This window comes from Suricata suricatta, chromosome 9 (assembly GCF_006229205.1).
Source record: "Suricata suricatta isolate VVHF042 chromosome 9, meerkat_22Aug2017_6uvM2_HiC, whole genome shotgun sequence".
In the NCBI taxonomy this organism is placed as follows: Eukaryota; Metazoa; Chordata; class Mammalia; order Carnivora; family Herpestidae; genus Suricata; species Suricata suricatta.
In genome coordinates this window covers 69,217,721-69,241,265 of record NC_043708.1, presented here as the reverse complement: position 1 = coordinate 69,241,265, position 23,545 = coordinate 69,217,721, and the positions used below count along the sequence as shown (strand labels likewise).

The window sequence follows — 23,545 nt, the reverse complement described above, 5'->3', positions numbered from 1 at the left end:
CACCTGCATGCTCAGGGAACCTTATCTGTATACCTGCAGATAATCCTGTTTCCTAGGGAAGCAGCCCTCACATGCCTGTACCTGTTAGTGATGGGAAAGGGAAGAGTTCGGGAGGGGCCCCATGTAAGGCTGGAGAAAAACTCCACCTCGTCCCTCCCCATTCCTAGTCTCACACTGCAAACCTAACTGGCAGAGGACAGGAGTAGGCACCTTACTCACCGCTGCTGTGCCTTTCAGCTTCTCCAGTCCCCTCGTGGGCCTCGATCCTACTAGCTCCCAGCTGGGTAAGTAGATCTGCCCATGCACCTTTACTTCCCACCACTCATTTTGCCCTAAGGTATAAGGAATGGGGCTGGACAACCGAGAGGCCCAGCTACAGGGGTGGAGGTGGAGGTAGAGACAGCATGGGAGTCAGGATTGGGGAGGTCAGCTAATTGACAGCAGGGGACTTGGGTTCCAAGAAGTAGTGTTTGAGCAGGGGCTAGGGTAGGTCAGGATAAGTCAAAGCTCCTAGACAGAAGAGAGGAAAGTGGGAGATGCGGTCCCTTCTCACCTGGCATGCGGGGTACCTACCCCAGGCTTTTGGCCCACCCCCTAAATGCCTTCTGTGGCCCTTTCCATCTCCCGGTAGGCGCAGAAGAATGCTGGCCTGTTACCGGCCCCCGGGGAACGAGACCCTGCTGAGCTGGAAGGCCTCGCGGGTCACCGGCACGGCCTTCCTGCTGCTGGCGGCGCTGCTGGGACTGCCGGGCAATGGCTTTGTAGTGTGGAGCTTAGCGGGCTGGCGGCCCGCAAGAGGGCGACCGCTGGCGGCCACGCTGGCGCTGCACTTGGCGCTGGCCGACGGCGCGGTGCTGCTGCTCACACCGCTCTTCGTGACCTTCCTGGTGAGGCAGGCGTGGCCGCTGGGCCAGGTGGGCTGCAAGGCGGTGTACTACGTGTGCGCACTCAGCATGTACGCCAGCGTCCTGCTCACCAGCCTGCTCAGCCTGCAGCGCTGCCTTGCCGTCACCCGCCCTTTCCTGGCGCCCCGGCTGCGCAGTCCGGCCCTGGCCCGCCGCCTGCTGCTGGCCGTCTGGGTGGCCGCTCTGCTGCTCGCCGCCCCGGCCGCCGTCTACCGCCACTTGTGGGGAGGCCGCGTGTGCCAACTGTGCCACCCGTCGCCGGCCCACGCCGCGGCCCACCTGAGCCTGGAGACTCTGACCGCCTTCGTGCTTCCTTTCGGGCTGGTGCTCGGCTGCTACGGCTTGACCCTGACGCGGCTGCGAGGCGCCCGCTGGGGCGCCGGGCGGCATCGGACGCGGGTGGGCCGGCTGGTGAGCGCCATAGTGCTCGCCTTCGGCTTCCTCTGGGCCCCCTACCACGTGGTCAACATTGTGCAGGTGGTCGCCGCGCTGGCCCCGCCGGAAGGGGCCTTGGCCAGGCTGGGCGGGGCGGGCCAGGCAGCTAGAGCTGGAACTACAGCTTTGGCCTTCTTCAGCTCCAGCGTCAACCCGGTGCTCTATGTCTTCACCGCCGGGGATCTGCTGCCCCGGGCAGGTCCCCGCTTCCTTACAAGACTCTTTGAGGGCTCTGGAGAGGCTGGAGGTGGTGGCCGCTCTAGGGAGGGCACCATGGAGCTCCGAACTACCCCTCGGCTCAAAGTGGTGGGGCAAGGCCAGGGCGATGGAGACCCTGGGGGCGGAGTGGAGAAGGACAGTCAGGGATGGGAACCTTGACACCAAACCCTACCAACCTGGCCTGCTCTTCCCTATCCCCTTCCATCGTCCCTCCCCCAGAACTCAGGGAACACCTGGAGCATTTGAATCCTTCTCTGGCCACAGTTTGGATCTTTCTGGGAAGGCTCAGTTTCCTCCAAACTAAGGGATTGCAAGTGGTGGTGGTCTATGTTACTGAATATTGTGTGCTTGCAGTTTGGCATGAGCCCACATGCCAGAGCTGCTTACTTGTTGCCAATAGCTACTGTGAAATACCCTGAGGGTGGGGAGCATTACGTGATGGCTTAAGCATGCCCCCATTGGTAGTTCATTATGCCTGAGTTGCACTGAAGCCATCTGGTTCTCTGCTGGGTCAGTCCAAGGCTGGGCACTGCCAGCCTTCAGTGGCATCTTGACTTGTCCTCCCCAGTCCGCGTGGCCTGGTTTCCTCTGGAAACGGAGAAAGAGAAAGGAAAGGTACGGGTGCTTGAATGAAAGAATGGGATGGGAGCCATTTTCTGGGGTCTGAAAGAGCTGAGTGGAGAAAAAACCGGCTCTGGAAGGGGAGAGAGTCTGTGGGGTTAGGAAGGAAAGTTTTCCTGTCTTAATGTTGACACAGTGGGAGAGAGAGGCTGGAGCCCTGTCTTCCTCTCTGATTCCAACTCTTCCCCCCTAAAGGTCACCTGACAAAAAAGAGCCCAGGAGCAGGCACAAGCTCACCCAGGGACTATTTGGGGTTTGAGGTGAGGGGAATGTGTGGACGGCTGGAGGATGGGAAATTCTCAGCGAGGTGGCATCTCTCCTTTGTCTCCTTTTTCTCTCTGCCAAGTCTTGATTCTTCCCAAGACTCTAGCTGTTGCTCACTGCCCCCCAGAGTTCTTGGCCCCCATCTTTTGGAATTTCTCTATCTCTAGGTCCCCAAACTGTTCTGAATCCTGACACTTTTGAGTTTGGGGATGTAGGATGGGGTTCATTTTAGAGAATGTCCGCGTGCACACACATGTGGTCACTGGGGTGACTAACTCATCCCCATTTGCCCAAGACTTTCCCAGTTTCAGCACCGGAAGTTTCTTGTCCCAGTCCTCAATCCCTGGCAAACTTAGATGGCTGGTGACCTGAGAGCGCTCACCCAAACTGACATCCCAGGTTCTGCTTTAGTGACTGTTCACATCACTCAGACAGGGGGCCAAGAAAGAGCAAAGGAAATTAAGTCCTCAGAGTCACGCCAGGGCCACCCAAACTGGGACCGGACGGAGCTCTGGATTTGGGGGGGCAGGAAATGTGCTTAGAGTATCTAGTCTGGGGTGGAGGAAGAAAGGCTGTTGAGAGACATGGAAGTGGGGAGTAGTTTGGGAGAGAAGGCGAAGACAACCCAGTTTCTGTCAGGAGGGGCCTCTGGTTGGCTCCCGAGCTCTGAGCCAGAACTTGCATCCTCCGTCCATCACCAACAGTGGGAGCTTCTTCCTCTTCTCATGTGTCAGAGTAGAAGCTCCCTAACTTCCTCTCTTCCACAGTCCCTGTCTCACAACCTCTGTGGTCAGAAAGCCCTTCCTCAACTCTGCCTTCCTGCTGTGGTTTCAGCCTATTTCTTTGCATCACATCCTCTGTCTCACAGCTACTGGGTCAGCTATGCACTGGCTTTTCTCAAAGCAGAGTGGTCTCAGTGACCACTACTACATGCTGCATCGTTCCTGGGAAGTGACACACTTGGAAGGGAAGCAGGAAGGCTCATGGTCAGACTGAAGGAAAGACTTTTCAAATCTTAGTCCCTGCAGGAGGGGTCAAAGGGAGAGATTGCCCTCCTTCCAGGAAAGAAGAGTGACCATTTGGGGGGCTGTTCCTCCTTGCACATATCTGGCTTCCCCTCCAGGCAGAGCAAGCATAAGGCATCACTGTCCCTCCTTCCTCTCCCCATGCTCGGCCTCCACTTCCTCTGTGTCTGAAGTGGGACTGGACAGTCAACTATGAGAAGGTAGGAAAAAGGTGGTGCTGACCTCCCTGCCCAGCGCCCAGATCTTAAATCCAAATTCATATGGCAGGGTAGCCACACGGCCAAGCACAAGGGAAATGGTTGGGGAAGGGGGGAGAAATTGGCATTCTGTGTGATACAAAGGAGATCCTTTGGACTTTGGCTTCTGCCGAGAATTGAACCAACCTGTTTAAATGAGGGAGCGGGGTGGGGGGGGGGGCGCCTGGGTGGCTCAGTCGGTTAAGCCTCCGACTTCGGCTCAGGTCAGATCTCACGTTCGTGGGTTCAAGCCCCAATGTCAGGCTCTGTGCTGACGGCCAGCTCAGAGCCTGGAGCCTGCTTCCAGTTCTGTGTCTCATTCTCTCTCTGACCCTCCCCCTCTCATGCTCTGTCTCTCCTGTATCAAAAATAAATAAAAAAATTTAGAAAAAGTTTAAAAAAAATAAAAAATAAATGAGGGAAGGGATGGAAAAGCCAACCCCCCAACTCATTCCTCATGGCTTGAACCCAAGCCAAGGATAGAGTGCTGACCTCAAATCCCGATGTTACCTAAACCCAAACCCATAACCTAGCCACATCTCTCTTTTTTTTTAAGTTTTTTAAAAATTTATTTTTGAGAGACAGAGAGAGTGTGAGCAGGGGAAGGTCAGAAAGAGAGGGAGATACAGAATCTGAAGCATGCTTCAGGCTCTGAGCTCTGAGCTACCTGTCAGCATAGAGCCCAATGGGGTGCCCGAACCCACTAACCGCGAGATCATGACCTGAGCCGAAGTTGGTTGCTTAACCAACTGAGCCACCCAGGCACCCGCCCCCAGCCACATCTCTAACCTACACTTCCTATTAATCTAAAAATCTACATTACTTACACAACATATAAAGATACTCAAAATTCTGGCCTCTCAATCTGAGCCGTTTCCCTTCTCCAGCTTCCTTCCCTCCTTCTCCTGTATGACCCAGTCCAATTCTCCAGTCTAGACCTGCATCCTACGCCACACCCCAGCCTACTCACTCCCCTCCCCCCTCTTTCCTCTCCCTGCACCTTCTTGGGCTCTTCTCATCTGGTCCCACCCCTGCAGAGTCCTCCCTGCTAGGCTTTTCTGGAACACAAAGACCGTCCCCCACCTCCAGTAAAGGAGGTTCAGCTAGGAGTTTCAGCCCCACCCTCAGGAAGATGTGTCTTCCCCCTCCTCTGCTTCTTGGTACTTCCTCTCTGGCGACGTAGCTGACAGCACCCAGACCTGGGGCCAGGACCCTGGAACTGGGACAGATCTGGTAATAGGCTACACCACTCTGCCTTGGCCTTGGAATTGGCACCAGCCTCCAACCAGTACCTGGCAAAGTCTACGTAAGTATCCTGGGAGTAGGGAGGTAGTGGTGGGGCAGGTTACAGCCATGAGAGAAAGGGCAAAGGAAATTACCAGAGAGAGCCTGACTGGAGAGGATTTGTTCCTGTCTCCTATCCACAAACTGTTCCCTCCCTGTTACTCCTAGTGGGCCTTGGGCACCTCTGGAGAGAGTGAGTAGGTGATTGGTATAAGTTGGTGGGACTGAGGGGGCTCAGGGCCTGGCAGGTGACCGAGAAGCTAGCCTTTTGAGGGGTGCGTCATTGTTAAGGAAAGCACCCCCCCCCCATTGGTTCTGGGTTTCAGAAGGGAAGGAGGCAGAAAGGGTCTGCTGCTATTGCTGTGTTTTGCAAATGGGTCTGTGGGCAGGAAGGAGCCTGTGGCCCAGTTAAGAAATTAGTGTTTCTACTCAGCCAGATCCCCTGAAGATCTGTTGACAGTGATGAGGACAGTTTATTGCAGAGCTGCAGCTCTTGCTGCTGATCTTGGAGATGGACTAGAGCATTCGGGCTAGGTGTGTCCAGGGTGTTGGGAAACCTTTGTCCCCTAACCAGATGCTTGTGTTCACCCTCACCCTCCAGGTCCTTGCAGTGGCTACGGACACTACATCTTCTGTAGCACTTCCTCACTAGGGGTCATGTTTATCTCTTTGCTGAGTATCATCCTGCTGTCAGTGGCACTGGCTGTGGGGCTTCCTGGGAACAGCTTTGTCGTGTGGAGCATCCTGGTAAAGATGCCGAAGCGTTCTGTCACTGCCTTGTTGGTGCTGAACTTGGCCCTGGCCGACTTGGCTGTACTGCTTACGGCCCCCTTTTTCCTCCACAGTGTGGCCCGAAGCACCTGGGTGTTTGGACTGGCTGGCTGCCGCCTGTTTCACTATGTCTGTGGAGTCAGCATGTACGCCAGCGTCCTGCTGATCACGGCCATGAGTCTGGACCGCTCGCTGGCAGTGGCTCTCCCCTTTGTGTCCCAGAAATTTCGTACCAAGGCCATTGCCTGGTGGGTGCTGGCAGGCATCTGGGCAATGTCCCTTCTGCTGGCCACACCTGTCATCGTGTACCGCACTGTGACCTTGGCACCGAACAACTGGAGCCTGGTGTGCTTCCCAAAGTACCCCAGCTCACGACTCAAGGCTTTCCATCTGCTCTTCGAGGCCTTCACAGGCTTCCTGCTGCCCTTCCTAGTGGTGGTGGCCAGCTACTCCGACATCGGCCGCAGGCTGCAGGCCCGGCGCTTCCGCCGCAGTCGCCGCATGGGCCGCCTGGTGGCGCTCATCATCCTGACCTTCGCCGCCTTCTGGTTGCCCTACCACGTGGTGAACCTGGTCGAGGTGGGCAGGATGCTGGCCGGCGGGGGAGCAGGGCCGGTGGCGGACCGGCTGCGCATGGCCCGCTACGTGTTCATTGCACTGGCCTTCCTGAGCAGCAGCGTGAACCCAGTGCTGTACGCGTGCGCCGGAGGCGGCCTGCTGCGCTCGGCTGGCGTGGGCTTCGTCGCCAAGCTGTTGGAGGCTACTGGCTCCGAGGCATTTAGCACCCGCCGCGGGGGCACCCTGGGCCAGACGGGGAGGAGTGCCGCTGCCACTCCCGAAGCTGGCACCAGCGAGAGCCTCACTGTCTCCACCAACCCTCTCCAATGAAGCGAATTGAACTAGGTCTGGGTGGTGGTGGTGCTGCTGCCGCTGTTGGAAGTTCGGCTTTCCTCCTGGCCGAATGCCCTCATGTTGGCCTGACCCAGTTCTGTACCCCCAGGAGGAGAAGGCCAGTGGGGTGGAGCGGAAGAGGAGGGAGGGGCGGGGCAGGTCAGGGCTGAGTGAACGCCTGGGGCAGCTTTGCTATTAAAACTGAAGCCTCAAATTGGGTCAACCCTGTGTGTGGGGCGTGTGTATGATGGGGGACTAGGGGTGCCCCTGGGGACTCTTATGGGGATCCTTCTCAACAGTGGAGAGGCACATCCTCCCATGCTTTTCAATTTTGGAAGGGACACAAAGATACAGAAAGCAGAATCCCCTCTCCTCCCCCATTCTGAGGCAGGTAATCTGCCCATAATACTTAGAACACAGGTCTTACAGACTCCTGAAGAAGCAGATGGAGGAAGGCCACCCATGTGGGCTTATCATGCCAGACCCCTTACATCAGCAGATGATCTGAGAAAACAGCACTGCTCTGGGACCTTTACCCTGAAGCTTATGATAGGTATCACTGTTACTATGACTCCAACTTCCTGCCACTTGTCTTTGTCCTGTCAGTGGGTGACATTCTAGGGCACTGCCTTCCCTCCCTTCATCTCCCAAGGAGGCCTCACTTGAGAACCAAGTCATCAGATCTTAGCCCCTGGAATTCTGTACATCAACATTCTGCCAGCCGCCAAAATACACTCTGAAGCCGGTTGAGGCTGAGGGCCCTCTGTGCCAGTCATCACTCTTAGGAAATTAAGATTCCCATAAGTGAGAGGAATGAGTCATTCTTTCCTAGGGATGATTGTTTTAGAGAGCCTTGGACTGGGTCTGACCTGACAGCATTTTAGGAGGATGGTAGCAGAAATGGCAGTGGTATACTTCTTGAATCTCTCCCACAAACAAAAAAAGAGCAGCTAGGAGAAAGACCAAAAATCCACGTGCAATATCTGTAACAAACCTAGGGTGTCAAGATACCTCCCACAGACTGCTAAATTCCCCTGTGCGGGGAATAAGCTTAGGAATTTCCTGAACTGGCACCTAATGGGTTAACAAAGTCACAAGATGAAAGTATCCAAGATTAGGTAAACAGGGTGAAAGCGCCCCCAGTATAGAACAAAAGCATAGAGGAATAGGAAGCCACAGGATGAAAGCATCCAAGATTAGGTAATCAGGGAGGAAGTGCCCCAAAATAGTGCAATAGCAGAAAGCTCCTTTCACAGGAGGGAAGGACCAGAATAGGTAAACAAGTAAAGAGGGCTATTGACTGCAGCAGGGTGAAGTTATCCTTAGTGAAACTAATCAGCAAAAGAAAGGTGCCTTGTTGACTCTGAGGTAGCATGTTCTGTCTTATCCCCTAGGCAAGCTAAGATAAACAGACTTGGCACCTTGTGCCTGCCCTAGACAACCATCTGCCCAGCTCTGGGGTTGTGTTTTTTGTATTGACCCAAGACCTAATACTGCATATCTTCAAAACCCCCTTTTCTCTCACACGCATGAGTTAATGTTCATGGTTTCATTGTCTCTTTGTGCATGTCCAGGACGCTTATAAGCCTCTGATCCTAATAAAAATGGAGCAAGGATCCTTACTCAGGGCTCTTGTATCCTCCCTCTCATTAGCCTCTCTCGAAATTTAATTCTGCGTCTGCTCTCTTGCTGGACAAGAAAGAACTCCAGACCTAGAGTCTCTGACGAATATGAGCAGGTTGGAATGAACTATGGATGCTTCAAGACTCACAAAGTATCGGCATCCACACAGAAAGATGCAGAAGGAAGCAAGAGGACATCTGAGGGACCTGAGAACAAGAGAATCCCAAAACTACAGGTCTTGGCTGGAAAGTACGAGCCAATTTGGTAATAGCAGCTGAAATAGGGAGGGAGCTGATAGATCATCTCCTAAGCCTCTCATCCATGCTGTATAGGAAGCATATAAAAGGTGCTTATTTAGTGTATATTGAATGAATAAAGGTCAAATGATATTCTCCTAGCTTTTCCTTCCCAATATTGGTGAGTGAGGAGCAGGAAAAGACAAATTCCTATTTGAGTCATGTGACTAAATTTCTTTTACGCTTCCAAGGTATACATACAAAGTACTGGACTCAGGCAGGGAGGTTGAGGCAGTCCTCTTCTTGAGCTTGTGAAAACGAATCACTCTTCTCCAGCACAGTCATGATCACCCTTGCATACACACAAACACTCAGTTTAGCTTGGGAAGAAGCATCCTGCTGAGAGGCAAGGAGAAGGTGATCTGCAGCCATACCAGAAGCTTCTGACACCAACTGGCTCCAGTCATACCAAAATCTTTTTGTTGAGGATCTCAGGGTGGATGGGGGTCTCAGCCTAGGGTGGCCGAGGGAGGTCCAGTTCGTGTCAAATCTGTGTTCAGAAAGTAGGTGCAGAGCTGCCCTTTGCCTTTAACCTTGATGACACCCCGGCTATAGCAGGTGTAGCCCAAGGACTGCAGCACCCGGGCTGTCTCTTCAGTCACCTGAGATTGAAAGGGTGTGAGTCAGGAGTGTGGGGATGGCCTTATCCTTGTCCCAGGTGTGGCCTCCTCACCTGGATCTTGCCCAGCACTCCTGTACTCTCCATGCGGCTGGCCACGTTCACAGTGTTGCCCCAGATGTCATACTGTGGCTTCTGGGCCCCAATCACTCCAGCCACTACAGGTCCATGGTTCAACCCTGACAGGAGGTATGGTAAGGAGGGGCCCTGGGCAGGCGGATTTGAAGAGGGAGAGGGGAAGAGGGCACTCCAGGAATTAGGGTGAAGGGCCTGGGGGCCTTAGAGGAAAGGAGTGTGAGTCTGGAGGGGTGTGGCTTAGGGAAGGGGTTACTAAGCCTCAGAGCTCACGCAGCAGATTCATGCTCCATCCCTGGGGGTAAGCTGGGAAGCAGCTAACAAAGAACTTGAGGGAGTCAGAACTTGGGAAGGTGAGGAAGAGGTTCCGGACTGCCCCAGCAAGGGAGGGCCCTCACCCACACGCAAGCGGAAGTTGTTGAATGAGTGCTTATTGATGACGTCCAGCTTTGATCCAAGGGCCACCGCAAACTCCACCATGGTACCAAGGTGGCTGCAGCTTCGCTCAGTATCCTAGCAATGGGATGGTCCACCAGGATGGGTCAGTGAGAACCCACCAGTGAGAGCCCAGACAAGGGTTGGTAGGTAAAGAAAGGATGCTGTACCTGCTGTGTGTCCTGTCCGGAAGTGGCGTTTAAGCCTGTAGCTGCCATGTAGGTGCTGCCGATGGTTTTGATTTTCTCCACCCCACTAAACTTGGGCTTTGAAAGCAGCTGTACAGAAAGGAAGCTGTGTCCCCAGTCTTTCTTGCTCTCTCCTGCCTCCCTCTCAGAAGCCCAGCCCCAAGCCTTTGGAGACTAAAGGATTAGGTTGTGGGGTCAGGGATGATGGCAAGAGGCAGTGTGGTTAGTAGGCAGAGTTGCCAGAGAGCTAGGGGTTGGGAGGAGTGGCAGGGCTGGGGGAGAGGAGGATGGGCCCCTGGCTGGAGACTAAATTGGCAGGAGGGAATGGTGGGAAGTTCTAGCATCCAGGGCAAAGAGTCCAGAGAACCCGTGGAGTGGTCACCTCATCAAAATCAGCAATTATCTCATTGAGCAGCCGCAGACACTCTAGACCCTCATGGTTGATGTTGGACTCAGAGTAAAACTCCTTAAAGTCTGGAACTGAGGCGAACAGGACACAGACACACTCGTAGGACTGGTGGTAGAGGTCCTGGAGGGTGGGAGGGTGGCATGAGGGAGCAAGCCACATTTCTCCCCCTTTTGGGTCTGCATGGGCCCTCCTCTCTGTGTCCATACTCCTATCCCGCTATTTAAGAAGGATCAGAAAGGAGAGAAAGGGGTAGGGCCAGGTCACCCAGGGATGTGGGACTTGGGAGTCAAAGATTGAGTCTCATTATGAATCCAGAAGAGATAGGGGTTTGGAGTCAAGATCACCTCATAGCCATGTGGAGTCTCTTCAAGAGTTGGGATCCTATCAGTGGGAATCATCTTTCTATCATATCTCATTGCTGAGAGGTGTTAAGTCAGCTAAGTCAGCTTACAAAGATGGCTAGAATTTGGAAGATAAAGTAACAGGGAAAAGGGGACAAAGGGGAAATAAAGATAAGATAGTAAAGATGGAATCAGACTTGAAGTCGGTTCACAAAATGGTTGCCATAAAGTCCTCATTAGTCCTAGATTCTTGCTCTGAGCTTTCTAGTAGCCAATGTGAAACTAGAAACAGGAGCAGTGATAAGATTCCCAGTGTCTGTACGAGAAGGAGGTAGGAGACGTAGACCTATCACTGATCTTGAGAGCAGAGAGCAAGCAGTGGGGGCAGGGAGCTGTGAAGTAGCCCCTGACTGGTTTATTTTAACAGTCCTCAACATGGACCAAGGACATTTCCACAGCAGACAGGGTAAAGTGGTGGTGGTAAAATTAAAATGTTGCAACTATGTGGGTGCTTTTCTGATGGTCTATAGTAAGATGTTTGAGGATATAAATCAATATCTTCCAAGGGAAAACCCTGTGGTGATGGAAGTTCTACATATGTGATGTCCAATATAGCAGCCACTAGCTGTAAGCAGCTGTTAGATCCTTGAAATGTGGCTAAGGAGACTGAGGAACTGAATTTTCTATTTTAATTCATTTAAATTCAAATGGCCACACATGGCTAATGGCTACCATTCTGGATAGTGCAGGTCTGGAGAGATGGGTGGATATTGTGTCCTCCACACAACTCCCACCAACACTCAAAGAAGCTTCTGGAAGGTATGGAGTGGCCATGAGTTGGAGAGGACACTCCTTCTAAGTGAGAACTTGGAACATAGAGGTTCTGTGCTCCGCAGGCAAAGCCTAAGAGCTTATGAAAATGTTAGGCACCTACCTGACAGGGACAGAGACTTTGGTGGCCATTTAACTACTGTAGAGACGTCCGGGGGGCAGGGGGCGGGGGGAGAAAGGGCCAAAATTAGTCCCTGTGGCATCTGGAGCTGAGGAGTCAGGGGTGGAAAATCACCTCATTGCGCCGGTTCTGGCCAATGAACTGGGGGGCCACATGTGCAGGGAGCACATTCTCCAACAGCAGCCGAGTCAGGTTCTCCATGGTCTCTGTCTCCTCCTGCTCCTGACGCAGCTTCTTCTTCCACAGGAAGTCCAGGCGGCAGTAATACTCATTCTAGCAGGGTCAGCAGAGTCCCAAGGGGAGACACAGTGCAAGGGAAACCTAAGCTCCAGTGTGTTCACTTCTCCCCCATTCCTTGATGCCTAAACCACATCCCGTCCCCCCAGTCTAGAGAGAAGGCTCAAAGTACAACTATCCCTGGGGAAGCTACCTTGAAAATAGATTCAAACTGGGGTAGACAGAATTGGCAGCAGATTCTTTCTTATGGGTGGTTTTCTTAGGCTTGAGTGGGAGGGATGAGGAAGGGAGAATATAAAGCCACCTCCCTTGGGGAGTGAAGGAGAAAGAAAAGGAGCAGGAAGATTCACTTAGAAACTTCCAATGGGCACCCCATTTGGGCTCAACCATGAAGGTGTAAGATTGAGGGAAAGAGTGAGAGAGAGAGACTAAGTCACAAATATGGGAACTCCCCACCTCACCCTTCAAAGAGAGGCCCTGGAAGGCTGAGCTGGGTGACTTACCTGTCGAGCCAGGACAAGGAGGGTGAAGAAGAAGATGAAGAAGGAGATTGCTCCCATCAGTTTGGGCTCCTTCAGCACCCCTGGCCTGAGGAGGCCACGGATAAGGATTGCCCCTGCCCTGCACCTTCCCGATGGCTGTCCCCCTCCCCCCAGTGCCCGTGTAACCCTCAGCCACCTCCTCCTTTGCCCTGTGGATGGATGATTCAGGTTAGAGAGGTGAGGACAACTCTGCTCTGCTCCCTGGGGGCCTGAGCACCTCTGCCCAGGGGCCATGCACACCTGGAATCCAGGGGATCTGGATAGAGGCGGGCGATGAGGCAGTCAGACAGCCAGGCGTGGGAGTGCAGGAAGAGGGAGCAGGAGGCCCCCAGCCATAGCAGGAGCAGCAGCAACTTCAACTCGAAGCTCATGTGCAGAAAGAGGGAGCAGGACAGGAACCCCAGCACGCAGCAGTGCATAGAGTACTGTGGGGCCAAGCGGGGTGGGCAAGGGTTGGGGCATATCCCACAGGGAGCCATATCCTTCCCTGCCCCTCCCAGGGCCCACAACCTATCTGGGGAGTAGGCGGTATCATACACGTACACACACACACACACACACACACACACACACACACACACACACACCCAAGTGTAACTTATATCTGTCCCAATCCACAGGATGGAATGTTCAACTAAGGAGGTGGGGGAGGGGCCCAGGAAGGCCCTGGAGAGAGAGATTCAGGGCTGTGAAGAATACTCACGGGGACACTGATGAGAGGCAGGGACCCAGGGAGCTCCCAGGAGATGTTGAAAGCCATGGAGGACACATTGGGAGCTTGGGAAGGGCAGTTTGATGCTGCCGGTAAGAAGAACTGCAGAAAGAGGTGAAGAGCTGAGGCGGACAGGCAGCTCCCTAGGCACAGTGGTGGCTTGTGCTGGGTTTCAGCTGACTTAGGGATGGGTCAGGGAGACTCCTCCAAAGGAGTGGATTCTGCTATTCTTGCCTGGTAAGGGAGGCTTGGCTGGGGTGGAGGTGGGGTCCTCTCTGGGGTGTCAGGGAAGGGAGGAGCGGGTGTCCTGAGCACTAGTCTGCCACAGATCCACTACGTGATCTCTTGCTAGCCACCTCTTCTGTTACTTGACTGGGGGATGATTCCCAAGCTATCTTTCAGGGATAGAATTCTAGGAATGATTATAAATCCTGAAAACCCAAGGGTGCCTGGATGGCTCAGTCAATGGTTAAGAGTCCGACTTCAGCTCAGGTAATGATCTTGCGGTTCGTGGGTTCCGAGCCCTGCATCAGGCTCTGAGCTGTCAGCACAGTTTGGATTCTGTCTCCCTTTCTCGCTCTCTGCCCCCCACCCCCACACTCTGTCTCTCTAAAATAATAAATAAATGTTAAAAAATTAAAAGAAATTCTGAAAACAGCCAAATGCAGCTGTAAGATTATAGTGAGTGAGCTAAGCAGTGGAGATCTGCCTATACAGAAAAGATATGCCCAAGTGGCAGATCAAATTTTTCTTTTATACTTGTCCAACATTGCCAGAATCCCCTGGCCTTAGTCCGGCTGTCCTCCCAAATCCCAGGGGTCCCCTTTCAGCTTCTGATAGCTTGAACAGGCCCCGATGGGGGTGCACAGGGTCCCCACTGTCCTCACCAGGCTGGGAATGGCCATCACAAAAACCAGGAGGATGGTAGCTGTGCCCAGGGCAACTCGCAGTCCGGGCCGTGTGGCCACCAAGCCAGACACTGCCGGCAGCCAGTGCAGCATCTTGGGGCCTTTCAAGACACACCTCTGTGGAAGGAGCACAGGAAGGAGCAAAGGAGTTGTAGGTGTGGGGCTGGGGCATCTAGGTTGCAGAGAGGCCCCCGCTCACCACTTCCACCCCCAAGCCCACCTCACCGTCAGGTGGTCTGAGAAGCAGACGAAGAGGAGGAGGAGGAAGAGGAGGAAGGTGATGCTATAGGTGATGGTCAGAGCTGGGGGCCTAAAGGGAGACGAGAGTGAGGCCTTGAAGGGTCAGAATCGGCTCTGTGTGCTGAGAGGGTGCTGTGCAACCCTGTTGGGAGACATGGGGAGGAGAGGCCCTGGGGATCTGAACTCGCTGCCAGTGGGGACTGGGCAGATAAAAGACATTACCTGCTGATGCTGTGGGAAAGCTGAGGGTCTAGGGCAGTGGTGGGGTACAGCACGAACCAATAAGGTTGGGACAGTACTGGAAGAGGGCAGAGGGCTCACAAAGGGGTCGAGGCCACATCAGGCCAGCCTCTGGGCCCTCAGGCCACAGCGCCTCCACCTGGCTGAATGCTGGACAAATCTCTGCAGCCCCTCCTAGCCATGGACTGAAAACAAGGACCTACTTTCTAAGCTCATTTGCTGTGAGAGTTGGGCCTCTCAATGAAAACAGAACTTGCTTGGTAGAAAAGTTGTTAGAACTGAGAGACAGGCATGTGAAAGTGCTTGGGTTATGTAGAAAGTCCACAAGATGTACGATAGTAAATGAGGACTATGATTATCACTGTTTCCCCAGAACACATATTTCCTCTGTGGGTCAATGCCTAAACCCAAGGGGAAGTGGGTAAAGGAAGAAAGTGTGGGTCAAGGATCAAAGTGTCTGTATATGAGAATCAGGGCACCTCTTGCCTGGGCCTCTCACCTGTTTGTAACCAGCATCTGGATGATGAAATTGGAAAGGAACACCAGGAAGGTGCAAGCTGCATAGTATTTGAAGGCGGGAAGTGCAGAGAGTCGGTACTAGAAGGAAAGGGGTCAGTGTGGAAACAGGGGCCACCAGGGCTGCCCATCACCTCGGAGGTGACAGTTCTAGGCAAGAGCGGGTGTCTCAGCCTCCCCATCCACTGTCCAGTTCAGTCTCAGGTAGCCCCTACTGGTTCTCCAAGGAACTGCCCTCCTCCCTCCCATCCCCACCTAGTAATTCAATCTACAGGGTGACAGCCGTTTGGAGAGAAATATAAGCCCCTCACCCCCAAGATCACAAACTGAGCAGACCTCAGACGTGAGGTAGGACCACAGGGCTTGCCCCCTCTCAAAGGCCACCCACACACCTACCCCCAGCCTACCTCTTTCTCCAGTTCCTTCTTTCTAAAGTATAGTGTCAGGGGGTTGAAGTCCTTTGACTGCCTCCACTGTCTGGTGGGCGGTGGGGGGCCAGGAGCCCCAGGAGGGGAAAGGGCAGGGTGGGGTGGGTGGAGGTGTGGTCAGGTGCATGTTTCCTTGGAGTCGAATAGGGAAACCCCCCACTTCCCTCTGGGTCAGTGGGGGAGCACATCCCTCCTGTACCGCAGAAGCCCAGCTCCCAACCCCTCCCAGTCCTCTTCTGTTCTCCATACTTCTGAGAGTTGAGCTGTTCGATGACCTGGAAGAACTTGGCGTCCCCAGTGTCTAGGTCGTCATCTAGCCCCCGGGGGGTACGGCTCCTGCACAGCAAGAGCCCAGCCTGTCACCACAGGAGACCCTTGATGTATCTGGGTGCAGCAGGAGCAGCCTCCCCTAGGAAGGATGGGGGCAGGTCACCCTGAGGCCTCCTCACCGGTCCAGGCTCCACTGGGGGCTGAAGGAGGCCAGAGCCTTCTCCTGTTGGGAGAACACAGCAGAGGAAGATGAGGCAAAGGTGAGCATCCTCGAAGCCTCTCTTCAATGAGCATTCCATATTAACACATGTCCTTGGCCTTGAGCATTTGACATGAGTGTTTTCCCTGCCTCTAATGACTTCCTCTCTCCATCAAATCCCATCTGCCCTTAAGGGAAGGATTAAACCACATTTATTCTTTAAAGTTTCTTCTAGACTCAGGGCACCTAGGTGGCTCAGTCGGTTAAGAGTCTGACTTCATCTCAAGTCATGATCTCATGGTTCGTGGGTTTGAGTCCTGCATGGGGCTCTCTGCTGTCAGTGTGGAGTCTGCTTTGGATCCTCCATCCCCCTCTCTTCTGCCCCTGCCCCACTTGCACTTTCTCTGTCTCTCTCAAAATAAATAAATAAACTTGAAGAAAAAGTTTCTCCTGGACTCTTTAGACACCCGGGGTCTTTACACTTTCATTTCCTCAGTCTCTACGACCAGAGAGGCAACCCTGTATCTTCCACAGGCTTGAGTGGCTGTCATCTTCCCTTGGAATTAGGTATTTTCCTAAACCACTGCTGCCAATGTCCCCCCAGGCCACAGTGTTTCATGGATCTCTGGCCTGCTTTCCTGCTGGGTGGGTTGGCAGGGGAGAGGGAACACAGAAAGGGTACTCTGAAGTCATCCATATATCCAAGTGAGTCTGCCCGGTAGAGAAGATTCAGAGGAAGAGTTGCAGAAAGGAGGCTGGGAAGGTTTGGGGAAGATCAGATAAAATGGAGAAGAGCAGGCCTAGGAAACTAACCCTGGGGCAAGGCTTTGGGGACACAGCCTCAGTCCCTGTATGAACGGGTTCTGGCTGCTTGTCACCAAGCACCAACACGAAGAGCCAGCTGGTGGGAGAGATCGGGGCTCCTCCACCAGCTAGGGGTCATAATTACCTGAAGGTGCTATGCACAAGGTCAGCCAGCCAAGCCCTAGTTTCCTCTCTTCCCTCCCTCCCCAACTCCTGCCTGCTGCGGGTGACTTCTTTCAAAGCCACGTTGGATTTTCACTGTCACCTCATTTTATCCTTGTATAAATGCTGGACAGTAGGGACAACAACTGATTTGTCCCACCTTCCCAATCCTAGTGGGGACTAAAAAAGAGATTGTGTAGTCTCAGGAATGGAGTTTGACAGAGACATTTCCTAGTGGGACTGGGTGTGAGCACTGGCTTCAGAGTCAGGAGGAAGTGTGGTCTATATCTCTAGGGTACTGAGGGAAGGGGCTTCCTGAGTGGAGTTTGGGGAACAGTGGACATGGATTTTGCATCTCAGGTGAGCTCAGAGGGCAGTGACCTTTGCCCTTTCTCTGGAAAGAAGGGCAAGGAAAGGCCTGAACCAGTGACTGGGGCCACCAGACAGTTCAGGACCTTAGGATGTCATCAAGTGACTCACTGGATGGGGGTGGGGAGGGGTTGGAAGGGGCAGTGGGTGGGGTTACGTAAGTGCTAGGGCTCCAAGTGGAGGCGCACTTACCGGGAGAGGGGTGGAGGTGGACACAGGGCTCTCTAGGTGGCTCAGATGGGCAAAAGGCTTGGCGGCACCCCAGGACTCCAGGTAGCGGGTCATCAGCAGGGATGGTCGCATCTTGGGGCCTTCGAGAGAGGACAGCAACCCTCCCGCAGTGCCCTTCTCATCCTCCTCCTCAGCCTGGGGCATAGGAGGGCTGAGAGTCAATTTCACAAATGCTTTCCACATTCTCCCCACACCTCTTGGAAGGTTGTGTCTCCTCCCCCTTGACGCACACACTGGGACCCAGGAATTCAATCTCTGATGTAGGAGAAGAGAATCAGGCCTGTCATCTGTGGGTGGTTAGGATGGGCCAGCCCATGGGGTCCAGGCTGGGCTTTTACCCGGGGGTCGATGACTAGGTAGGTAGGCTCCCCTAGCTCCCGAAGGTATGGGTCCCGGTGTTCCATGGCTGCATCCTCCACAGCATAAGCCCCTGCCAGCAGGGCCAGGGTAGCCCCTGTAATATGTACTCGTCTGGAAGGAGGGGGCAGTGCAAGTCAGGAGGGAGGACCTGCAAACCTCTGATTTCTCTCAAGGAACCTTCCTGGAGGTCTGACTTTAGCAAGGCCCTGTGCTAGAGAAGGTGTCCCCCAACCCCACTCCCTGCACGCAAGGATCTCCCTAAGCCCCACGTGGGATTGTGCTCATTTTAGGAACCTATGAACAGGATGGCAGCACACAGGAGGCCCGGTTGGTTTCCTCCTATGGCCTCCTGCAGCTCCACATCTCACCCTGGCACGCCACCCGCCTCCATGTGGTTGGCCAGTGTGACGTCATGGGACCAGACATCATACTGCCACTTCTGCAGGCCAATGACTCCACAGAGCACACTGCCTGAATGCACGCCCACACGCATGTTGATGTCCACACCAGTGGCTCTCCGGAGTTTCCTGCACAGGGTATGTAGGGGACAATCTGAATGCTGCCTTCATCTGTACCCATGCCACACCCCTCCTCCCTCCAAGAGGACTTCCACTGCCCTGCCTGCTCCTCCCCAACATCCATCCCTTGGTATCCCTCCTGCCCGTCCACCTGAGCTGACCTGATGGCCCGGCACATGTCCAGTCCCATGCGCACGCAGTTGACGGCGTGGTCTGGCAGGGAGAGCGGTAGCCCAGAGACACAGTAGTAACAGTCTCCCAGGATCTTGATCCGCATGCATTCATGCTCCTGGGAGTGTGTGTGTGTGCAGGGGGAGGGGCACCTGGTTAGAGGCCAGAGGTGTGAGGGAGCTGGGAAGAGTGGGAGCAAATGTGGTATTCCTAAAGCACTTCTGAGGCTGTGAATCTCTGGGTCAGATCTAGGGACTCTCTTAACTTGCTGTGGGGCTGGCTGAGGTCTGTGGTTCTCCACATGCAGCTCTGCCATGTGGAGGGTGTATTCGGATTTGAGCATATGAAAGTAGTCTCATGATTGAGGTTTTCTGGGTGACACCCAAGATGATGTTTGTTGGGGGCCCTAACAGGTGGCTGGACTGGGCTGAGGTTGCAAAGGGCAGACATTTCCCTTGGAAGGGTTCCCTAAGGTTAGAACATCTGAAAATCCCCCTAGATTTGGCAGTGGTGTCCAGAGACACCTACGTTGGGACTCTGAGCATATCTGGGGTGTTGCAGTTGGGACATTTGTGTGGATGTTGAGAAGTCTCTTCCAGGTCTGAGGTGTGGTGAGCAGCTCTATAGCTGGGGTTGTTTGAGAGGGTTTCCTACTTCCATTGGAATATCTTCCATTGGAATACATGGGCTCTGAAGTGGGATTGGGATCTGAGGTGGAAGGGGCTCTCCAGGGTGGGGCACTTGAAGATCCCGGGGTGGGGAGGGAGGCCCCCTCTGACCTTGGCAATCTGGTCGAACTTGCCAAAGAGCTCGTTGAGCATGAGCACCAACTCCTTAGGGGAGCACTCACTGGCCAGCCGGGTGAAGCCCACGATGTCAGCATACAGCACACTGGGCAGGGCAGACTGTGTCAGCGGGGCCTGGATCTCAGCCCACAGTCCCCTTCCCTGTGGCCATCCTTTCTCATACCTGACTCCCTGGTGCCTCTTGACATAGAGGCTGTGGAAGTTGTTGGTGCTCTCTGGCCGTGACCCCTGTCCAGCCTGCAGCCGTGCCATGATCTCTGCCTTCATCTCCCGGGCCAAGTAGGCCGGAAGAATGGACAAGAGAAGATGTTCCTGGAGGATGTGACAATGAACACCAACTGTCCTGCAACCTAAAGCCAGGAGTCCCAGCCTCCCAATGACCTAGGAACCTAGTACTTCCCCAGTCCCACTAGGTGTTCCCCAAAGTACTCCCCCAAGATCCTTCCCGTCACATATAACTGGGCCCCTAACACTCCATCTTGCACTAATCACCTTTAGGGATTGAACTCCCAGCACCAATGCCAGAATTAGAGTTCTTTGTTTAGTATCATAAAAGTGCTTTCACAAGCTTCAGTTTGTTCTGAGTCTCAACACAACTCTCCAAGGTGGGTGATAGCCACGTTTTACCAAGGAGGAAAGAGAAGGGTAAGTGTACCTGCCCAAGGTCATTCGGCTTGCATAGGGGCCCGGGTGATTGATATAAACAACTCCTTTTCACAACTCAGTCTCTCCCAGCCTCCCAGGCCCAGCGAACCTGGTGCTTCTTCTCGGTGTCCAGCCGCCGGCGTGAGTGTAGGGAACTAAGTGCCTCTCGGAACGTGGCCTGCAGAGCGCGCTCCATCAGCGCCTTGTGGTACGCTCCCGCCACGTTTCCGCACAGGAACAACACCGCATTCGCTGCCAGCTGTGGGTGAGGGTCAGCCTCAGAGGACGCTGGCCATGGGTGGCATTGGCAGTGGCTAAGTATGTAGCTGAAGTTGGTCTCCAAGAGGGTTTAGGAGGGTTCACAGAGACTCGAGAATTACCAGGCAATCAGTGCTACACTGTGGGGATCCATAGGGGGCGCTTCTCCTCCCCCAATACCCCTGCTCTAGACTTGTCTCTGTGCCAACATGGCCTCTTAGGTCTAGAAACCCTTGCACATATGTTTCCTTTGCCTAGAATACTACTCCATTATTTACCACCCCCCACCCCGACCCCCCAGGCCCCACAGCACAAAACTACTCAACCTCCAATTTTCACATTCTCTGTGAAGGTTCCATCATCCCGTCTGTCCCCACTACTCTGGTCCCCTGGTGAGCTCCCTTGCCCCTGGACACAGAGCCTCTTCTGCTGTCTGCAGGCATCGTGCTGCACTGGTGTACCAGCTCCATGACTGCACCCTCTGGGTGTGTGTGTGTTTGTACTCTGTGCTTAGTGTTGCCCCTCGCCCTGGAGTCACAGCTCAGCAAATGGTTTGTGGATGCTCAGAGGAACCAAAGGTGTGCAGCAGTCAGGCCCGGGCACCACCCATACTATGTGCATGCTCACCTGCGGCAGCAGCGCAGGCCGTGAGTCTGGCTGAGGCCCAAGGTACAGCCCAAGGACCAGCAGGTGGGAGAGCGAGGAGGCAAGGCCCGCAGCGGCGGCATCCCGCATGCCCAAGGGCAACATGGCGTACACGGTGAAGATGATGAAGAGGAAAAAGGACACCTGGGGGCGGGAGGGCACCGGAAGCTGCTGGCTTATGCCAGCCCTGCCGCTGGGCTGCTCCCTGCACTTGGCCTGGATGTCCTCCTGCCCCTTACTCCACCTGCCGTGCCTCTCACCTACCTGGTCCCAGGCGCTCACCAGGCCCCCAGTGAACAGGAAGCAGTGGCCTAGCCCGAGGAGCGCAGCCCATACAAGGCCCGAAAGGGGACGTGTCCAGCGCTGCAGTCGTTGCTCACGGGAGGCCAGGCCCAGGAGCAGTGAGAAGCCACCCAGCGCGCACAGCACAGTGGTCAGGAAACCTGGGTCTGAAGCTAGCTCCTGTGAGGAGAGGGTGTTGCAGCAAGACTGGAGTTCGGAGTATGGGGAGTTCCTCCAAGCTGAAGAACAGGCAGCCCCCCAAGCCACTTCTGAAAAGTGTCTCAAACTCAAGTAGCAAAAGGAGACAGACAGGCTTGCCATTCAAAGTAGGGTGAACCATAGGAAGTTGCCAATAATCTGTTTTAATCTACAGAGCCTGCTGTCTCATACTGTTCAACCTAATATCTTGCTTGTATGCAGGAGTGGTGGTTGAGCCTTAGGCCATTTATCCAGAGTTCCTGGCTCAAAACTCCTTATTGTCCATTTCTGAATCCATGACCTTTCTGAACTTCAGCTTTCTCATCTGTCAGATAGGAATTAGAGCACCAGCCAGGGGTCCTGAAGCAAACGAAGAATCCTCCGTTATAGAAGGCACTTAGCAATGAGTCAATTTGCTCAAGAGATTCCCTGCCCTGGGCACAAGTCTGGGAGTAGTTCCCCCCCCCCTCAAGAAGACCTCCAGCATCAGGGCGCACCTGGAACCTCCTCCTGTGGGGCTGGGGGGCAGCACTACACTTTTGCCACCCACCTCTGGGTGTAGACCTCCCACCACTGTCTCTGCCCTGTGTCCCCATCTCTTCCTGGACTTCGAGGTGGACCAGCAAGAATTGGTCTGTTTAGTGGCTTTCCCAACTTGCCTCCAAAAAGTGAAAAGAAAACTTGGAGCAGGATATTCCCAGAAATGGAATTAAAGACCCCCTTTCTTAAAAAAAAGAAAAGAAAAAGAAAAAAGAAAAATGAAAGGAAAGAAAGAAAGAAACTGGAAGTGTGGTTATTTTGGGACTAAATGTGAGCTGGAGGGAGGGTGCCTTCTGGGAGACTGTGGGTACAACTGCCCCACAACCTCTGTGAAAGAAAGAAAACCAGGAAACAACGGATTCCCACGGGGCCCAGTGTAATTTCCCCTCTGGAAAATTGGAAAATCCGGTGTTGAATTTACTCTAGAACCAGTAGATCACAGAAGCTCAGAAGGCCCGTCAGTACCCCGAGAGAAATTACAAGCACCCCCAGGGCTCAGCTCTCTTCCCAGGAGCCCAGCGAACGTGGCCCCAGAGGTGGAGGGACTTGTCCAGGGTCACTACATTTCTTAGTGAGGCTTTCCTGGGTTTCAGCAAAGAAGGAGTATCGAAAAGAAGACCCTTCCCGAACCGTAACTCTGAAAACGCCCCCTAGGCAGCGACCCTCCCACCACCCTCCAGAAAGCGCCCTGCGCCAGAGCCGCCCCCACTCCCCGCTCACCCGGCCGCTGGCGGAGGCGACAGCCAGCAGCGCCAGGAGCGCGCAGAGCACGATCACCAGCAGCAGCAGCAGCAGCGGGTACTGCTGGCTCAGGCTGTAGTAGGTTTCGTAGAAGAGGTCTTCGCTGGGGGGCGGCCGGGGACTGAAGAGGCGGGCCATGGTCTTCCCTGCTCCGCGCCGCGTCGCCCGGCCGGAGGGCAGACCCGGGGCTGGGGAGGGCCAGGGACCGCGTTACCGCCTGTGGCCCCAGCCGGCCCCAACTGTGCCCCTCTCACTGGGTCCTAGCCTCTTCCACCCCGTGTCCCCAACCTCCTGGCAATCCCATCTTCCAGGCGCTCCCTGTGGCCTCTCAGCCTTTTCCCATTCGGCGGTGAGGGGACTGCCTTATCCCTCGCTCCTTCTTCCTCTAACCCAGACTGCCGGGGGTGCCCCAGCAGAAGTCTCGTCGCCGGGTGGGACGGGATTTGGGGTTGAAGCAAAGGACCTCGGGTTCCCCCCTTCCCCCAAACTCACTGCCCGCGATGCTGCCGCAGCTGAAAGGGTTTCACCCGATGAGGGAGCCCGGGACAGCTGGTCGCGGAGTCCCGATCCCCGAGAAGCTAGTGGCTCCGAGCCCAGGGCGGCAGGCGCTTCCCTCCCTGAGCCAGGGGAGCCCCCTCCCACTTCCCCCGATGGGACCGCCCGGCCCCTTCCCGTGCGGAGTCGGACGCCCCACGCCTCCTCCCTCCCTCATTGTCTCCCCTAACACCGTCACCTTCCCGCTTCAGCCGCCTCGAGAAGGGAACGCAGACCGTGGGAGATGCCAGGGGGTGGGGTAGGCCGGCGGGCTGAAGAGCAAGTGTCGAAATGGAGTGGAACCCCTGGACGTGGGGAGAATGCAGGACAGCTGGAGTGAAGGCTGGCGAGAATGTACGGAAGAATGTGGGGACCACTGGGGGCTAGGATTTAGGTCAGG

At 54.6% G+C, this 23,545-nt stretch overlaps 3 protein-coding genes across 6 annotated transcripts; 2 read left to right on the top strand and 1 right to left on the bottom strand.

Moving 5' to 3' along the window:
• The first annotated feature begins 641 nt into the window (after positions 1-641).
• Positions 642-1,718, top strand: LTB4R2 (leukotriene B4 receptor 2). The gene has a single exon (XM_029953037.1). It carries the CDS (start codon positions 642-644, stop codon positions 1,716-1,718), a length of 1,077 nt encoding a protein of 358 aa, XP_029808897.1.
• Positions 1,719-4,841: 3,123 nt separating this feature from the next.
• Positions 4,842-8,300, top strand: LTB4R (leukotriene B4 receptor). Its single transcript, XM_029951510.1, has 2 exons — positions 4,842-5,011; positions 5,591-8,300. The coding sequence occupies exon 2, from the start codon at positions 5,647-5,649 to the stop codon at positions 6,646-6,648; it is 1,002 nt and encodes a 333-aa protein (XP_029807370.1). The 5' UTR covers positions 4,842-5,011; positions 5,591-5,646; the 3' UTR covers positions 6,649-8,300.
• A 417-nt stretch (positions 8,301-8,717) lies between these two features.
• On the bottom strand, positions 8,718-23,193 carry ADCY4 (adenylate cyclase 4). 4 transcript variants are annotated; one of them, XM_029951506.1, is made up of 26 exons: positions 23,104-23,193; positions 22,591-22,799; positions 21,115-21,312; positions 20,833-20,994; positions 20,057-20,206; positions 19,466-19,614; positions 19,276-19,387; positions 18,487-18,614; positions 18,176-18,334; positions 17,786-17,918; positions 17,409-17,582; positions 15,862-15,905; positions 15,662-15,748; positions 15,392-15,461; positions 14,968-15,065; positions 14,214-14,298; positions 13,968-14,105; positions 13,072-13,182; positions 12,609-12,793; positions 12,330-12,414; positions 11,704-11,862; positions 10,270-10,416; positions 9,870-9,977; positions 9,663-9,777; positions 9,244-9,368; positions 8,718-9,172 (listed from the first exon to the last, which is right to left on the bottom strand). In XM_029951506.1, exons 2-26 carry the CDS (start codon positions 22,747-22,749, stop codon positions 9,020-9,022), a joined length of 3,234 nt encoding a protein of 1,077 aa, XP_029807366.1. In that variant the 5' UTR covers positions 22,750-22,799; positions 23,104-23,193; the 3' UTR covers positions 8,718-9,019. The 4 variants fall into 4 exon arrangements, with proteins under 4 accessions (XP_029807366.1, XP_029807367.1, XP_029807368.1 ...); XM_029951507.1 differs by lacking the exon at positions 23,104-23,193 and having other exon boundaries at positions 21,115-21,690; positions 22,591-22,679; XM_029951508.1 differs by lacking the exons at positions 18,176-18,334; positions 18,487-18,614 and having other exon boundaries at positions 17,409-17,527.
• Between the last annotated feature and the right edge of the window lie 352 nt (positions 23,194-23,545).